The following is an 18,170-nucleotide window of genomic DNA, read 5'->3' on the forward strand; positions in this document are numbered from 1 at the left end:
TGACCTAATAAGCAACCAGCCTCCAAGCCAGGGAAGGATTACCTTTCAGGACCTCTCACCAATGTGGCCTGAAGGGCTGGTCCCTGACCCTGATGCAGGTGCCCAACACCAAATGGCATGATTTCTGTGCTACACCATTCATGATGGGGATAGATACTTACTATGAATACTGAGCTGGAAATCCTTGGCCTGCTGGCCAGCCGAGCTGAAGGCCACACACTGATAATGACCCTCATCCCCGAGATGGCTATTGGGAATCTTGAGAACTTGTCCATCCTCTAAAAGCTGAATATGAGGGTCGCCCGGCAGTATGGGTCTAGGAAAAGAATCAAGGGAAGACAACATTAGGGCTCAGGGATAAGATAGGAAAAGAGAATGGACAATCATAGAATCATAGATTTAAAACTGAAAAGAATCTTAGAAATCATCTAGTCAAAAGTCCCTCATTTTACAGATAAGGAATCAGAAACCCCCAAAAGTCAACACTGGATACACTGGTAGTAAGTAGAAGAGATGGGATTTCAACCTAGGTCCTATGATTCTAAATTTATTTCTCTTTTCATTGAAGAGATTAACTTCAAAGCCCTGGGCTTTGAAGTCCAGAAAATTAGAGGATAAGAAATCTCCCCCAACAATGAGGAGGGGTAGGTCTGTCATTACCTATTAGATTAAGTTCAGACTCCTGGGTCCAAGCATGCCTTCCTAGGATCCCCACCAAGTGTTCTCCCAAACCCAATTTCAAATATGCTTTGCACTTTCCTAACTCTGTGTTCTCTACTCCCTGGGGCGCTCTCCCCTTCCTCTTCCCTTCTCCCAATCCAAATTCTTTTTTCGGACCAGCTACTATCCTACTTGTTCTATGAAACCTTCTTTGCTTACCCCAGCCCACAGTCATCTTTCTCTTCTCTGAAACCTTCCTGAAGAATATACCATTGCTAGCAGTCATTTGACCCTTAAGGAGACACTGCCTTGCACAATTTCTTAATTGTTTCATATGAGCCCTCTCTCACCACTCAGCTAATCTTCATGCTCAGGTTTTTAACAGAGGGTCTTATTTCAGACATACACTATGCAAAGGCTTTTGAATGATTCACCAAGAGTGAGGGAAATTTCTGTCCAATATGTTTTAAACAGAAAGTGGGGCTGCAGCAGGGCCTTTTTTGAACCTCAGGATGGATGGAATGTCTCATGCATCTAACGTGGTCTCTGTTTTCTTCTCAGAATCACCCCTGGCCATCTTCACCACACCCCAGGTTTCCAGATTGACAATCAGGGAGCTCCTATCAGAGTCCATCCAATGGTCCTATGTGGACCCACACTAGAGAGAGCATCAAGAGAACAGAACATGGGGCCAAGGACCAATAGGCCTTCAAAGAGGAAAGCTCGGGACTGTCTGCCTCCTGTAGAATCCTAGGGAAACTGTAGGTTTCACAGTATTTAGAACTCAGAGGGATCTTAGAATGTGGAATAGTGTAAAGAATACTGACTTGGAAAACCGATTCACTTACTGTCCATCCTTGGTCCATTCCACCTGGGGCAGGGGCACCCCTGAAGTATGGCACTGCAGCTCCACCTCCAAACCAGCCAGAGTGGACACCTCCTGAGGGGTCCCTGCTCCATGTACTGAAGGTGGGACTAGGAAGAGAGGAAAAGGGAGGGAGTGAAGTGGGGAGTAAGGTTGAAGTGAGGCAGGGGTATAGGTATGAAATCCAAAGAACAAAGAATGGGGCAAGTCTCTTAGGCATTACCCATCAACATGAGGATAATGAGAGCCCACCTCCATCTTACTTGGGCTTAGAAAGAAGAGGAGGATTAGAAAAGAAGAGCTCTAAGCATCCCCAAAGCCTCCCAGCATGGAGTGAAAGAGGCTGAGAGACAGCACTCACTCAGCACAAGGAGGTTAATGTCCTTCTGAGTCGCTCCGGCTCTGTTCACAGCTTGGCAGGTATAGAGGCCTGAGTCTCTCTTCTGGATTTGAGGGAAATGGAGGGACTGAGAACCATCCAGGAGATGATGTTTGCTATTCTCAGAGACCTGGGAGAGAAATTAAAGAGGACCTCAGAACAAAAAGAATGGCTGCACCCCATCCCATAATTTCACAAATCCTTATCTCATTGCCCCCTAGTTCTGACTGGACTATCTTTGTTCTATCACCCTGGACCAGGCCCAGACACTCTACACCTGTGACCCCTGTCAGGGAATACTTACCAGTTGGCCATCCTTGTACCAGGTGATAGCAGGGGTAGGGAAGCCACTCACAACACAGTCCAGAGTCAGGGGTTTGCCAGCCATGGTAGATATATTGACTTTCTGTTCCTCTTCCCGGATGTGAGGGGGCACTGAGAAAGAGGAAGCACAAGGCTAAATCTTATAATGATGTAACCCCTAGGAATTCTTAGGTATCATGGGATCCAGAGTGGGAGTAGACCTGAAGAGTATAGTATACTAGAAATTTCTCTGGTCCAGAGCTCGAATCCTGACTGGAGATCCTGACATGAGGGAATGGACTTGATGGCCTTTGATTTTCCTTCATGCTCTAAATCTAGACTAAATAATTTAATCTAGTATTTTCATTTTTACAAATATGGAAACTGAGGTTTAGAGAGGCCTAAGGTCTCACTACCCAGGTTCTCTAGCTCCAAGTCTGATATTCTTCATACTGACCTCTTCCTAGAATTAGTACCCTCTATTTCCTTGTTCATGTTTTGTTTTCTTTTATTTTTTTCATTTGAACACTTATTTCCTTTTCTTCCCACCACCTCCTAGTTTAAAAGAAAAAATCTGCAGAATTAAACAAAGAAATTTTCACATTGGACATGTCCAAAAACATCAGGTTCCTTCCGACCCTAAGTCCATCATCTCTCTATCAGGAAGTGGCATCCTTCATCATTGGTGCTATCAAATCAAGGTTTATCATCACATTGATCAGAGTTCTTAAGTTTTTTTAAAATGAAAGTTTTTTTACATCATTTGAATATAATTTACTATCCTACTTTTTCTCATTTCATTCTATATAAGTTCATTTAGATCTTCCCAGGTTTTCCCTTTTATCTTTCTCATAATGCAATAGTATTCCATTAAATTCATATATTGAAATTTGTTTAGCCATTCTCCCAACTGATGGACACTAAGAACCCATATCTGGAGGGGCAGCTAGGTGGTGTGGTGAATAGAGCATTCAAGCCCTGGAGTCAGAAGGACCTGAGTTCAAATCCGGCCTCAGACACTTAATTATTACCTAGCTGTGTGGCCTTGGGCAAGTCACTTAACCCCATTGCCTTGCAAAAATGTTAAAAAAAAATCTAGATCTGGGAAGGAAGGAGGAGAGGGCAAGGGAGGTGATCAATATGCTTATTAAGCCCCTCTCTGACCTGAACTAACTCTTCTGGAATTCAGTCTTTTGTCTACCTTCTACAACACTTGTCCAACCTTGTAGATTCATAGGGTCATAGATTTAGAACTGGAAGGAAGGATTTAGAAGTCATCATGTCCTAATTTTACAGGTGAGGAACTGAGGCCCTGACAGGATAAATGACTTGCTCAAGGGCACATAAATAATAAAGTGGTCATCCTGAAGCATTAAGTCTGAGCATGTCATTCACCTATTCAATCAATTCCAGTGACTTCCTATTATCTGTAGGATCAAATAGAAAACTACTCATTTTGCCTTAAAAAATACTCTATGGCTTGGTCTCCTCCTACCTTTCTAGTATTCTTACACCTCTCATCCCCCATATAAGTTATTCTATTTACATATCATGGGTTTGGCATATAGTACCCTGGCAATATAGAAAATTCACATAAAATTTTTTATACCCTTCTTCATACTAAAAAAAGAAATCTAAATTTTTTTCTTTTTTTTTATGGGGTGTTTACAGTACCTTTTTGTAAAATTTGGGTTAAGTATTTGGCCATAGGCTCCATTTTTGACCTTCAAGAATCATTTGTGGCTTCCACAAAACTCCCCCAAAATCCCCCTTTAATTTCTTTTTTTTTTTAGGTTTTTTTTTTGCAAGACAATGGGGTTAAGTGGCTTGCCCAAGGCCACACAGCTAGGCAATTAATAAGTGTCTGAGGCCAGATTTGAACTCAGGTACTCTTGACTCCAGGGCCAGTGCTCTATCCACTGCACCACCTGGCTGCCCCCCCCCTTTAATTTCTTATGCCAACCCATGATATATTGAAATTATGATTGGGGAAAGTCATGATATGGAAGACTCTTCAATCCAGTGACATTGACCTTCTGGTTGTCTAAACAAGACACTTGGTCTCTTGGTTTCCAGCATTCTCTCTGGTTGTCCCTCACCCCATCCCTAGACTGCTCTTCCTCCTCATCTCCACCTGCAGGCTTCCTTTAAATCTCAATTAAAATCCCACCTTCTGAAAGAAGTTATCTCAGGCCCCTTCTCCAATTTAACCTACAAATATCTTGTTTGGGAACAGCTGTGTGCAGATGATCTCTTCAGTTAAACTTGAAGTTCTTTGAGAGTAGCCACTGCTGCTGCTTTTCCTCATTTCTCTAGCATTAAGAGTTCCTGGCCCAAGGAAGTTACTTAATAAATACTTGTCTGACTTGAACAGATGTAGGATCAAGATAGTAGAGTCAGGAGAGCAATACACACCATCCTACAATAATTTAAAGAAAAACTGCACTAAAAATTGCTGAAGGTAGATGAATTGTAAAGATCATTTTTGGACTAGAAGGGGTAGATAATGAAATCATCTCTTGGCAATGAGGTAGAGAGCTATCTGTGCAGAGGGCTGCATATAGTCAGAAAAGTACATTTTGTCAATTGAATTTAACTGCTTTTCTTTGTTCCAAAGGACGTGCTTGGTAATGATTTGGGGGGGGTGTCTTTTTTGTTTTTTGATAAGGCAATGAGTCCAGACTTGAACTCATAGGGTTGAAGTTCTATCCACTATGCCACCTAGCTGCTCCAGTAACATTTTTTTTAGGTTTTTTTTTTTTTTTTTGCAAGGCAGTGGGGTTAAGTGGCTTGCCCAAGGCCACACAGCTAGGTAATTATTAAACATCTGAAGCCAAATTTGAGCTCAGGTACTCCTGACTCTAGGGCCGGTGCTCTAACCACTGTAACACCTAGCCACCCCTCAGTAATAATTTTTTAAAAGTATCCATAAAAGTTTTAAAATGTATCTAATATGTATCTAAAATGACTTGAAACTTTTACACACGTTGTTAGCCCATCCACTCCCTCAACAATCAAGACAAAGGGATCATCGTCTCTCTTCTTCTTACGAAACCCCTCAGTTTTCTTCTGTGCCACCCACCCTCCCTCTACACCCTTTCACAGGTTCCCCTCTTACCATAAACCATCAATTTGACTTTCCTTGAAACTGAGCCCACCTCATTGGTGGCCTGACACTCATAGTCTCCACTGTCATGGGATGAGACTGAAGCAATGAACAGAGAGTTCTCGTTTACCACCATTAAGCCTGGACGACTGCTCAGGGGTTCTGGACCTGGACCCTTCCTCCAGAGTATTCGGGGTTTTGGAGTCCCTGGGTGGGTGAGTGGGGAGAGGAGAGAAAGGAGTAGTCAGACTCTATTGCTTAGCCTGAACCAGTCTTCTCAATGTTTCTACCATTCATCCTACTATCTAGCAGAATTCCTTACACACAGTAGACATTTTTTGGTTGAATTTGAAATGTCATCAAACTTTTGCTCCTAGTGAATAGGATCATAGGATTTAGAATTGGAAGGAAACTTTAAAAGATCAATGTCTTCATCATTTTGTAGATGAGAAAACTGAGGCCCAGAAAGGGAGCAACAGCTACCTAGGATCACCCAGTTCATTGACAGCAGAACTAGAATGATTCCAGGTCTTCTGAGTTGAAAGCCAATGCCATTTTGCCTTCTGGTCTTGATGTCATCCATACTTCAAAGTTCGAGTCCTCTGGGAACCCTTCCCTGAAGCTTCTCCTTCTTCTGGGATCCTATAGCACTTCTGGCTGTATCCTCATCTGGGATGTAACTTGTGGCCGTCTTTACAGAAGGATGTTCTTTGAGTCCCTAACTAAACTGAAAACTCTATGAAGATAGGGATTGTGTTTTAAATGTTTCCATGTCTTCCATCTCATGGAGCACAGGGCCAGAAATACAATGAGTGCTCAAGACTTACCAAATGGACAAATGAATGAATGAATCATGGTGTTTGCCATGGGATATGGGAGTAAATGGAAAAAGGAAAGAAATAGGCACTTTTTATGTGCTTTTCAAGGATTATCTCATTTGCTCTTCACAACCAACCATGGAAGTAGATGCAATTATTATCTCCATTTTACAGTTGTGGAAATCAAGGCAGACAGAGGAGAATTAAATTGGATTTGGACTTAGGCCTTCCTGACTACAGTTCTATCCAAAGGCAGACAAATCCAGTCTATTTTCTGAGTGTCTCTGGTTACTCCTCAGAATTGCCACATCAGCACTCACCAGGCCCTAATCACATACACACACTTGCATCCTCATTTATGATCATTATTAATCATAATCATAATCATAAATCACACGAATTGTGAATACTCATTAGTATTAATAGTAGCCCAGATTTTAATCTATCATTTATCTCAGTAGCAATGGAAGTCTATTCTTAGTAGTCAGTCTGTCATTTTCCCCCAGTGTCCCTGGAAGGGACTAAGCTGAAATCCAGAGGGGAGGGACAGTGACATACTCCACTCTGTGGAGGGAAAGGTCAGGGTTAGTTATGCTACTCTTTTCCTGAATTATTGCCCTGGCTCTCTTCTAGGCTAGCCTCACTTTACTAATGTCAGGATTCCATTTCATTAAGGTGTGACCTCTTTTGGTGTCTTTTGGAGCTAGAAGATACTTTAGAAAATATATAAATATAGAATCAAAGATTTAGAGTTGGAAATCATTTAGAGTTGGAACTCCCTCATTTTACAGATAAGGAAATTGACTCGGTGAGGTTAAATGATATAAGACCACCCAGAGTTGGATTTTGAATCCATTTGTCCTCTGACTTCAACTACAACCACTCTCTCTACTATACCACCCTGCCTACTGACTACATTTTAAGATGGACAAACCGAGTCCTAGAGTCATTTGCCCAAAGATATGCAGCTAGTAAGTAGCAGGGCCAGGATTCAAACTCAGGATCAGGGGCTTGACATGCAGTCTGCTAAATGGCCTGCTTCCCATCTCAGCACTTGTTTCTAACACTACAATTGACACTTATCACCCATTTGGTGCTTTAAAAAAAGGAGCTTTCATTAGGAGACAGGAGGAAAGATCCCCAGGGTGTGGGATGATGACTAGGAGAGACAACCCAGAGCATCTGACCATTTGAAAGTGAGAGTCCTGGAGACCAGCCCTGCAGTGTCCTCACACATCCCAAACCAAAAGCATCTTGAGGAAGGAGTGCTATAGGCCACGAGGTGGAGCTGTGAGCAAAGATTTTTTTTTTATCCACAGGGAATTTGAATTTTAAGCAGGTGAGGACAGACCTTAAATAATAGGATGATGGGATCCTGGAGCTAAAGCTAGAAGAGATGTTTGAGGTCACCCAATTCAACTTCCTTAATTTACATATGAAGAAACTGAGGCAAGGAAAGGCTGTGACTTGCCCAAGGTCACCCAGATTTAACAAGTAGCAGAGCTTGAAATCAAAATCAGATCTTCTGACTCCAAAACCAGTATTCTTTACACAATTCCCAGGAATAACTTGCCTTAGGGATGGGGAAAACCAGGGATATGCTAGAGCCAGCTCCAAGATTGCTAAATGTTCCCTGTGAACATTTGTATCCTAGAAATTCAGCAAATGTTACAAATCAGGGCTTGATTTATTATTTTGTTGATTGTATTTTAGACTTTGCAAAGTGATGGAGAAATGTTAATACTGCACATTAAACTTTAAGAGGGTGCTCTGCTTTTCAGAGAACTGGTTATTAAAAATTTAGCAACACAACCCTGGGGAGATCCTAAAAAAAATAGCTAGAGAAAAAAACAGTTTTTCCTTCCTTTCCTGCCCCCCTCCAACATTTGACATACACCTTTCACCAGAATTTTCCTTCCTCAAGAAACTAGTAAGATGATAAAATAAGGTAAGAAAAGTCTTGAAACTTTTCAGCTCACCTAAGAGTGGTAACATAGCCTCCCAAAATTACCTGGAAGAGATATGAACTATCTGGTTTAAACCTCTCATTTTGCATACTAGGGAAATCAAGAACCAATGAAAGGGAAGGGACTTGCCCAAAGTCACATACAGTGAGATGGCAGGGACTGAGGAGGCTTTGTCCTTGATTCTTAATCCCTATCTCTTTTCCAGAAAAGTCTCACCTGTCACTGGGCAGGGAAGGCTGGCATTCTCTCCAGCCACTCTCTCCAGCAAGGCTTCAGAACCCTCAACTTCCAAGCGTGGTGGTTCTGCCATGTAAAAGAGACATAACCATAGTTTTATTCTGTAACCCTCGCTGTAACTTCCAAACCCCTTGCCCTGCTCTCTCTGATGGGATTGGAATAATGAGTCATCCTAGCCCTACAAAGAGAATTGCAGTCACTCATCCTTATCTGACCTCAGACATAGCATGTGTTGGGACAGATCTCGAAACCCCAACTTGTAGAATACTTCCTCCTGTTTCTACTGGCCTATGCCCAGAAATAGGTTTGGGTGGAAGGAAGGGAGGGAGCTGTATCACTCTCATCAGTGTAATTGGGACAGGAGAAGCAGGAATAGAATGAAAGTAGTACACATATGCCTATCACCACCCACAAATCCCCACAGTGCTTCTGGCCCAGGTCTAGGCAAGAAATCTGATTGGCTGGGACACTGGTTGTTTAAAAATCATAGAAATATGTGTCCACCATGAGCCATCCACCTTGAGATACAAAAGAAATGGGCACAGAGCATCCTGGGACACTATGCTGCCTACGCAGAAGGTTTAAGATTATAGGATCCTAGAGCCAAAATTGAAAGGGGCCTCAAAAGTGTAATCCAAACCCTTTGCTTTTTCACTTGTTCAAGATCATAAAGGAAAATCTGAAGCATCAGGAGTAGGATCTAAATCTATATTCTCTGACTCTGGGACAACTACTCTTTCTCTGAGGCAGCTACTCTTTCTTACTACCTCCCACTTTGAGAGGAAAGTCCAACTAGGAGGGAAAAGGATTGAATTTTGGAGTTTACATAAATCTTCAGTTGCATACATGCTACTGTGCTCAGAGGACTCACCCAGCACCTCCAACTTTGTCTCCCAAACATCCTCTCCAGCCCCATTTGAGGCCACACAGTGGTAGAGTCCAGCATCAGAGACCTGCACCGACTCGAAGTGGATTGAACCAATAGGGTCATTTGGGTCCTTCTCTGGCAAGGTGACTCCATCTTTGGACCAGCGTAGCTGAGGCTCTGGGTCTCCTGTGGCTACGCAGGTCAAGTCCACAATCTCACCTGCTAGCACCTTCAGCAGTGGGGGACCTGGCTGGATCTGAGGGGGAACTGAAAGGAAAGCAGCTGGGTATCAAGATTGAGAATATGAGCAGAGGTCTCCCTAGTTTAAACACACACACACACACACACACACACACACACACACACACACACTCACAAACATCCATAGCCCATGGTTCACATAGTTAGGCAGTTACTCTTCCTGGCTTAGCCTCAGGCAATGAAATATAGACAGAGCCCCCCACACTAGCTCTGGGAGCACTACAGGAAGTGATTTACATAGAGTGAGAATGTAAGCCTGAACCCCTAGCATCCCAGAAATCAAAGCCAAATGAGACCTTATTACTCAGCTAGTTCAGTCCTCTCATTTTTCAGAGGACAGCATTAATACCCAGAGAAAGGACTTTCTCAAAGTTATGCAACAATATGTGGAAGAGCTGGTATAACAGTAAGTATTGATCTTGTTCCTCATCCAAGGCTTGATCTTCTATAGAAGAGAGCCCCAAGAGATGAGAAAGCCTTCTTAATCCCTAGATCACTTACCACAATCCCTAGATCTGTCCCAGGTGAGAAAGGAACAGAGTAGGAGAATCCTATAGCACAGCATCCCCCCGACCAGCATAACTACTACCACTCCAACTTCCCAGGATGGTCCCAGTCCAGTCTTTCTCCAGGCTGGGAGGAGAGCTCCCTGGCTGCCTGAGAGCCATGGGAAATCTACATTCTGTCAGAGGGGACCAAGGAGATGGGAACAAGCCGTCCCTGGCTCTGAAGGGCTTCAGGCATTAGGCCCAAGCTAGGCAATTAGGGGAGTAGCCACCAACTCTGGGGCCAAACGGTGGAGAGACAATGTGATAATTGGTGTTTGTAATCCCAACACCAGGCAGCTGTCAGCTCCCCTCAGCCTCCACGGCCTAAGATGCTGGGAAGAGGGTGTTCCTCAACAGCATGTGCTCCCATGGCCACACATGTGCACCAATACACATTCAGGAAGCCATAGGCAAATGAGCAAAAATTCACATACAGGCTAGGGTCACATGTAGACATAGGCATGATCCCTCCTCGGGAGAGAAATGAACATGCACACACACACACACACACACACACACATGGTTCTAGGGACATACCCCTAGAAAAGTAGATAGAAAGAAAGATGTGAAGAGAAGGGGGGGAGGGAGAGAGAAAAAATGGAAATGAAGAGAAATAATGTTGAGAGAGAAATGCCCAAAGTCAGGACCATGTAATCTGAAAGGGACACCTGAGGGCCTCAATCAAGATTCCTGAATCACCTTCCCATACCTCCCCTGGGCTCAGTCTCTCACACCACCTCCTCCCACTTCCAGATAAAGGGCCCTACCTTGTACCCGAAGGATATAGCTTTTGGAGTCAATGCCTGCTGGGTTGGAGGCTGTGCAGTTGTACAAGCCACTGTCCTCCACACTTGTCTCTGCCAGTTTCAGAGAGCCTGAAGGGAGAAGGCTGTGCCTGCTCAGGAGAGAGTAGAGAAAGGGAATAAAAGATCATTCTAATAAGATCCCGATCACTAGTAAAAGAAAGATAGACTGAATGAGAAAGAAAGAAAAAAGAGAAAGGAAGGAAGAAAGAAAAGAATGAGAAGAAAAGTAAAACAGATTCATCATAACCATTTGACACAATGGTAAGAGCAGAAGCTCTGTGTTCAAATTCCACTTCTGATGCCAAATGCCTGTATGACTTTGAGTAAGTCATTTAGCCTTCCTTGGGTCTCAGTTTCTTTAAAATGAGGGGGCTGAACTAAATGACTTCTAAGGTCCTTTCTAATTCAAGAGCTATGATCTTCATTTAGAGATAGAAGGAATCTTAGAGGCCATTCTGTCCTCTCTAAATTTACAAATGAAAAAAATTGAGGCTGGGAAAGTTTGAATGAGTCACCCTTGGTCACTTATCTATTAAGTATTGGAAACAGAATTTGAACCCTGACTGCTGCCTAGGATACTATTTACTACACTGAGTGTCTTCTCTTAACTTTACAATATTAGAATTGCAGTGTTTAGTTTTTACGTGTGTCTTCTATCCCTGCTCCTTGCAAGCGGAGTATGCTTTATACTTTTCAGTTTCTTGTTTTTTTTTTTTAACCCCCTTATATTTTCTGGGTTTTTTTTTAACTTCCTTATAGCTCCCAACAGAGATTTGGCACAACATATATCAATACTTCACTGTTTCAAAGGAATTGTGATCTCATTGGTGCAGGTATCCTCTAAATTAATGCAAATCTGTCTACTGATGATTTCTTTTCCTGTCACTCTTGCTCATTTCTTCCCATTAACCCCCTCTATGAAGGATGTACACAACACCCTCTCACACCTTGTGGGAACCAAGAAAGCATTCAAGTGGCCTCCTTTATCATCAGTTCATATTGACTTCCCCAATAGAATGTAATCTCCTTGAGGGCAAGGTCTAAGTGTATGTCCTTTTTATCCCCAGGCATTTAATTAGTGCTTGCTGACAGGTCGGTGACTGATGATGATCCTCCTCTCACAACATAAATGGCCCAATAGACATTGCCTCAATGGCATTCCTTAAGCCAGAGTATTTACTTTTTAAATATCTATTGATTTAACATCTTCTAGTTAACACAGGGTAAATCTCCTAACTCCCTATTAACATTCCTATTTCTGTCCCAGCATTCCCAGTTACGCAGGGTCCCAATCTTGAAATGATTGCCAACTTTCCCCTGTTCCTCATCCCATGTATTCAGTAATTTAGTCAAGTTCTAGGCATTCAATTTATACGATATCTCATGAATTCTTTTCCCTGCTCTTCGCATGCATGGCTATCACCCCAATTCAGACCCTCACCACCTCTTGGAGATTACTGTAATAACATCCTGATTGGTCTCCCTACATCCAGCCTCTCCCCTCTCCATTCCATCCCCTACATTGCTGCCAAAGTCCTGGTTCCAACACACAATGATCATTTCACTTCCCTGCCGAAGACACTCCCATGACTTTCTAGTTCCTCTAAGATAAAATACAAAGTCCTCAATTTGGCTTTTAAAGCCTTTACAGTCTGGCTTCAGTCTACCTTTCCAGGCTTATTCTACTTTACTCCCCCGCACACACTTCAAGCTCCAGCCAAACTGGCCCACTCTCTGGTCCCTATCCACATTCCATCTCTCAGCTCCATGCCTTTGATTCCTCCATCTCCCAATCCTTTCCTGTTCTCCCTCCTCTTGCCTGCCTCTTGGAACTCCTGGTTCACTCAAAGGCTCAACTTAAGCACCATCTCCCACAAAAGACCTTTTCTGATTCCCCTTGCTAGCATTCCCTACACCATTCCTATTTAGAGAAACAGAGGGTCATAAAACTTGAAAGTTGGAAGGGACTTTAATTGACATCTGACCTATATATTTTTATTTATTTATTTTTAATAAATTTATTTTTTTCCAAATACATGTAAAAATAGTTTTCAGCATTCATTTTATGGTAAGATTTTGAGTTCCACATTTTTTCCCTCCTTTCCTTCTCTCCCTTTTCCCCTCAACAGCAAGTAATCTGATATACACTATAACTTTATTAAACATATTTCCACATTAGTCATGTGATCTAATCTATCTCTTCAAGGAATCCTCATTATAAAATATAGAGCAAAAAACCCCAACAAAACTCCAACTTCTGTCTAAAGACCTCTAAACAAGTAAACCACCACCTCTAGAAGTAACCCATTTGATTTCTGTAGTTTTAATTGCTAGAAATTTTTTCCTGACATTGAGCCCAAATTTGTCCCTTTACAACATCTACCCTTTGATTGTTCCTAATCCTGTAAAACAGAACAAGTGTGGGGCAGCTAGGTGGCGTAGTGGATAAAGCACCGGCCCTGGAGTCAGGAGTACCTAGGTTCAAATACAGTCTCAGACACTTAATAATTACCTAGCTATGTGGCCTTGGGCAAGCCACTTAACCCCATTTGCCTTGCAAAAAAAAACCAAACAAACAAAAAAACAGAACAAGTGTAATCCTTCTTCCATATGATATCCCTGAGTGCTTGAAGGTAGCTTTCATGTTCCCCAAGGCCCCTTCAGACTAGGTTCAATGATCTCAATTCAAGATTCTTCACCATTCTAGTTGTCCATTCCTGAATGTTCTCCAGCTCATCCATGTCTTTCTTCAACTTTGATGGCCTGAACTTCTAAATAATAACACTCCCAATGTGGTCTAATTTATTTAATATGTATTTGTCCCCATCTCCTACCCCTACCCCCGTAAAGTGTAAGCTCCTCAAGGGTAGAAACTTTTCATTTTCATTCATTCAATAGACATTTATTAAACTCCTACTGTTACCAGACACTGTGCTAAGCACTGGGATGCAAAAGAAGAGAGTTCCTACCCTCCAGAGCTCTTAATAATCTGAACTGTACAATCAGTCAATTAGCATTTATTAATCAACCAAAATTCTTATTCACAAGGAAGTTTATAGTCTAATGGAGAGGAGGCAAAGGAGTCACCCTGGTAACAACAGGAGTTTAAATTCCCATCTCTATACCTTTGCCTGAGTCTCATGTCTAGAATGTTCATCTTTCCTTATCTCCACCTTTCAGAAACCTTAGTTTCCTTCAAGCCTTGGCTTAGAAAGCCTCTCCCTGGTGGTTAGCATTCTTTGCTTTCTCACATCAATTTGTATTAATTTATTTGTTTACATTTTTGTATCCCTCAGTAGAAAGTAAGCTCCTTGAGGGTTGGGGCTTTCTTTCTTTTTTTTTTAATTAATTGTAACTCCAACACTTAGCCCAGTGCTTTGAACACAGGAAGTACTTTAATAAATACTTGATGAATTGAGGTCCCTTCTTTGGCCTTTCTGGAAGCTTCCCTTAATGTTGGGGTGGGAAAGCATGCTCTTCTTGAAATTGATTCCAAGTCTCTGTCCAGGGAAGTGCCCCTTCGGCCCAGGCTTCAAAGAATTGACAGCTTCAGTCCCTCCCAGCCAGGACTAACAATGCACCAGAAGAGCTTCTGGCTCCCCTTGGGGGTTTCCATAGACAGACATGAAATAATCCCAGATCACATCTGCTGGCCTTCCCTGAGTGGAGATCTGGGAAGGGGAGGGGGGGAACTGCCTCTGATTGAGGTGAAAGGAAATGAAGGACATTCAGGTTCTGTATACTTGGCTCATCTGGGTCTGCCCTCTATGTGAAGGGAGTGATATACAGGGGAAAGAACAATGGTCTAGAAGTCAAGAGACCTGAGTCTTAATGCCAGCTCTGCTGTTGTTCTAGCTGGGTGATCCTAGGTAAATCATAAAACCTCTCTGGGCCTTCCTTATCTGGAGGAATACTGGGAAGATGATTAAAATATTTCAATGCATTATAAGAAAGAGCTTCTTAATAGTCTGATAAATTTGGGGAGCAATGGAAGAGGTTGTTTTGGGAAACAGAGAGCTCAGTCAGTCAACAAGCAATTATACTAAGTACTGGGGATACAGGGAAATACAAAACACAACTCCTGCCCTCAACAAACATAATAAATGGAGAAGAAAACATGCAAATAACTATGTAAATACAAAATCAAATAATGTTCTTTATTAACTCTTCATGTATCCATTTGGGATGTCCTTGGCAAAGATACTGGAATGGTTTGCCATTTCCTTCTTCAGCTTATTTTACAGATGCAGAAACTGAGACAGACAGGGTTAAGTGACTTGCCCAGGGTCACACAGCTGGTAGGAATCTAAGGGCAGATTTGAACTCAGGAAGATGAGTCTTCCTGAATCCAGGCCTGGCACTCTGTCCCCTTGGTCACTTAGGTATCCCAATACACATATTATAGAGGGAAGATAATCTTACAAAGAAGGCATGAAGGAGTAGGGGAGAGGACCAGGAAAGACCTCCTGCAGGGTAAAATTTGAAATGAGTCTGAAAGGAATCCCAGGAATCTAGGAAGCAGAGGTAAAAAAAGCTGGTATGTGAGGAAATTAAGACAGCCAGTGTAGTTACATTGGAGAGTGCATGGAATGGAGTAAAGTTTAAGAAGACAGGAAAGTTAGGAAAGTCCCAGGTTGTAAAGGGCTTTAAATGCCAAAAAGAGAGCTTGTTATTGATCCTGAAGATAATAGAGAGTAATTGGAGGTCACTGAGTAGGGTAGTAACATGGTTAGACCATGCTTTAGGAATATCACAGTGTCAGCTGAGTAGAAGATAGTTTGGATGGGAAGAGATTTGAGATAGGAAGACCACTCAAACAAATTATTGTCATATCCAAATAAAAGGTAATGAAGACTTTGTCCTACTAGGCTTTTGGTTGATTATGGGGATAAAAAGAAATGGATATTTAGATTAGATGAGAGAGAGAGAGAGAGAGAGAGAGAGAGAGAGAGAGAATATATTTAACCCTGGACAAGTTACTTAATGCTGTTTTCCTCAATTTCCTTATCTGTAAAATGAGCAGAAGAAGAAATGGTATGAAATCTTGGGAGGTGAAGGGATCACCAGCATAGAAGGAAATACAAAGAGGGTCTGGTAGAGAGCTTTGGGGAACAACCCTGTTGGGAGTTTTCAAGTAGAGCCTTGGGGCTATTTTCTAAGGGTTCTATTAAAGGGATTCCTCTACTAGGTGAAGGTCTAGATTAAGCTTGACTTGTAAGGCCCTCCTAAGACTTCAAGATTTCTTGATTTGAATAAAGTGAAAAGAGCCCTGGATTTAAAATCAAAGAACCTGATTTCAAAATCTGGTGCTTTTAAGTTATTCTCTGTGTTTTCTTGGGCAAATCACAACCTCTGCAGGTATCAGTTTCCCAAAGGGATGTCAATTTCTTCATCTTTAGAATGATATGGTTTGTACACCCAAAGGGCAACATAAGTATGCCCTGAAGATTCAGATGATGAAAAAAGGTAAAAACATCACTTGTACAAAAATATTCATAGCAGCCCTATTTGTGGTGGCAAAGAATTAGAAATTGAGTAAATGTCCTTCAATTGGGGAATGGCTTAACAAACTGTGGTATATGTATGTCATGGAACACAATTGTTCAATTAGAAACCAGGAGGGATGGGAATTCAGGGAAGCCTGGAGGGATTTGTATGAACTGATGCTGAGTGAGATGAGCAGAACCAGAGGAACGCTATATACCCTGACAGCAACATGGGGGTGATGATCAACCTTGATGGACACGCTTATTTCATCAGTGCAACAATCAGGACAGTTTGGGGCTGTCTGCAATAGAGAATACCGTCTATGTCCAGATAAAGAACTGTGGAGTTTGAACAAAGTTCAAGGACTATTCCCTTTAATTTAGGAAAATTATGTTTCTTTTGGGGGGATGTGATTTCTCTCTCATCACACTCAATTCGGATCAATGTACAACATGGAGACAATATAAAGACTGACAAATTACTTTCTGTGGTGGGGGGGAGGGAAGTGAGATTGTGGAAAAATTGTAAAACTCAAAATAAATAAAATCTTTAAAAAAAGAATGATATGGTTTGGGACACAATGCAGGGAGAACATAGTAACTGTGCAGATTCATTTTATCTGATTTTGCTTATTTGTTGCAAGGATTTTGAGGGAGGCTATAGTAATATTTTTTAAAATATGAAGAAGAGAATGGAAGGAAGTGTACAAGGAAATATAGGGCAAGCAGAACAGCTTTAAAAGAAACATACAAAATTTACTATATACTTTTTGGAGGGAAAAAAATGTGGTGTGAATTGGAGATTCATGGTTTCCAAAAAAAAATCCTTTTTTGTTCTGCTGTGAAAAGGTCCTTCTTCGTATTTATGTTCAGAATTTTATTAAAAATTAGAAGATTTGTTTAAATATTCCTTCCAGTTCTAAATATATGATCATGGACTCCTCTTAAAGGGTAATCAGAAAAAGAAAGAATGAGAGAACTAAGGGGAAACACTTTTAGAAAATAAATCATGCCATTAAAAGTATTTTAAATAAAAAATTCAGCCTTCTACTCTAACCTAAAGCTATAAGCCCAAGAAAAGATGATACCAGTCCATATGTTCTACTGGACAGGTAGGTGCAAAGAATAGAGCTCTTGGTCTGGAGTCAGGAAGACCTGAGTTCAAATCTATAGTCATATACTATTAGCTATGTGACTTTGAAAAGTCACTTAACCCTGCTTGCCTCAGCTTCTTCATCTGTAAAATGTGAAGGAAATGGGAAAATAATCCAGTATTTATGCCAAGATAACCCTAAATGGGGTCATGAAAAGTTGGACACTTCTGAAATGACCAAATAACAACTATGTGAGGTAGGAATAATATCCAACACTTTATATGTATGGGGTGTTGGGTAGGTGTTTTTGCTATTTGGGTCTATCAAAGTTATATGGATTCATGTGAGTCTATCTAGATGTGATTTGCAGGGAGACAAGAATAAGTATTTGCAGCATTTCTTCTTCCTATTCTTTTCCAAGAAAGTTTTTGATTCCTGCCAGAAGAGGAAGCAGAAGATTGAAATGAGAAGTTGACCACTCTGTTCTCCTCAGAGGGGAAGTAACAGGCCAGATTTATAGCTATCTGTTCCCTTAAATATTGATTTTTAGGTTTAAGCTATACTACTAAATACTATTCTTTAATAGGAAAGAATGGTCCTAAGCTTTTTTATATATATGTATGTATATATGTGCATATGTATATATATGTATGTATTTGTGTATGTATATACATATATATATTCAATTTTCCACCAAATACCAGTTCTACAATGTACATATAGCAAGTATCAAATTAAATCTATTTTTTCCAAATATATAACAAACTGCAAT

General features: G+C 41.4%; 1 protein-coding gene across 2 annotated transcripts in view; it reads right to left on the reverse strand.

Moving 5' to 3' along the window:
* Positions 1-18,170, reverse strand: part of HMCN2 (hemicentin 2) — a 176,856-nt gene that overhangs the window by 89,490 nt on the left and 69,196 nt on the right. For both annotated transcript variants that reach the window (XM_074210922.1, XM_074210921.1), the window contains exons 23-30: positions 10,780-10,907; positions 9,207-9,470; positions 8,315-8,401; positions 5,326-5,520; positions 2,209-2,339; positions 1,887-2,034; positions 1,509-1,635; positions 162-316 (exon numbers count right to left, since the gene is read on the reverse strand). In XM_074210922.1, coding sequence (XP_074067023.1) covers positions 162-316; positions 1,509-1,635; positions 1,887-2,034; positions 2,209-2,339; positions 5,326-5,520; positions 8,315-8,401; positions 9,207-9,470; positions 10,780-10,907 — 1,235 coding nt within the window. The remainder of the gene's footprint in view (positions 1-161; positions 317-1,508; positions 1,636-1,886; positions 2,035-2,208; positions 2,340-5,325; positions 5,521-8,314; positions 8,402-9,206; positions 9,471-10,779; positions 10,908-18,170) is intronic.

Source organism: Macrotis lagotis, chromosome 1 (assembly GCF_037893015.1).
Source record: "Macrotis lagotis isolate mMagLag1 chromosome 1, bilby.v1.9.chrom.fasta, whole genome shotgun sequence".
Classification (NCBI taxonomy): Eukaryota; Metazoa; Chordata; class Mammalia; order Peramelemorphia; family Peramelidae; genus Macrotis; species Macrotis lagotis.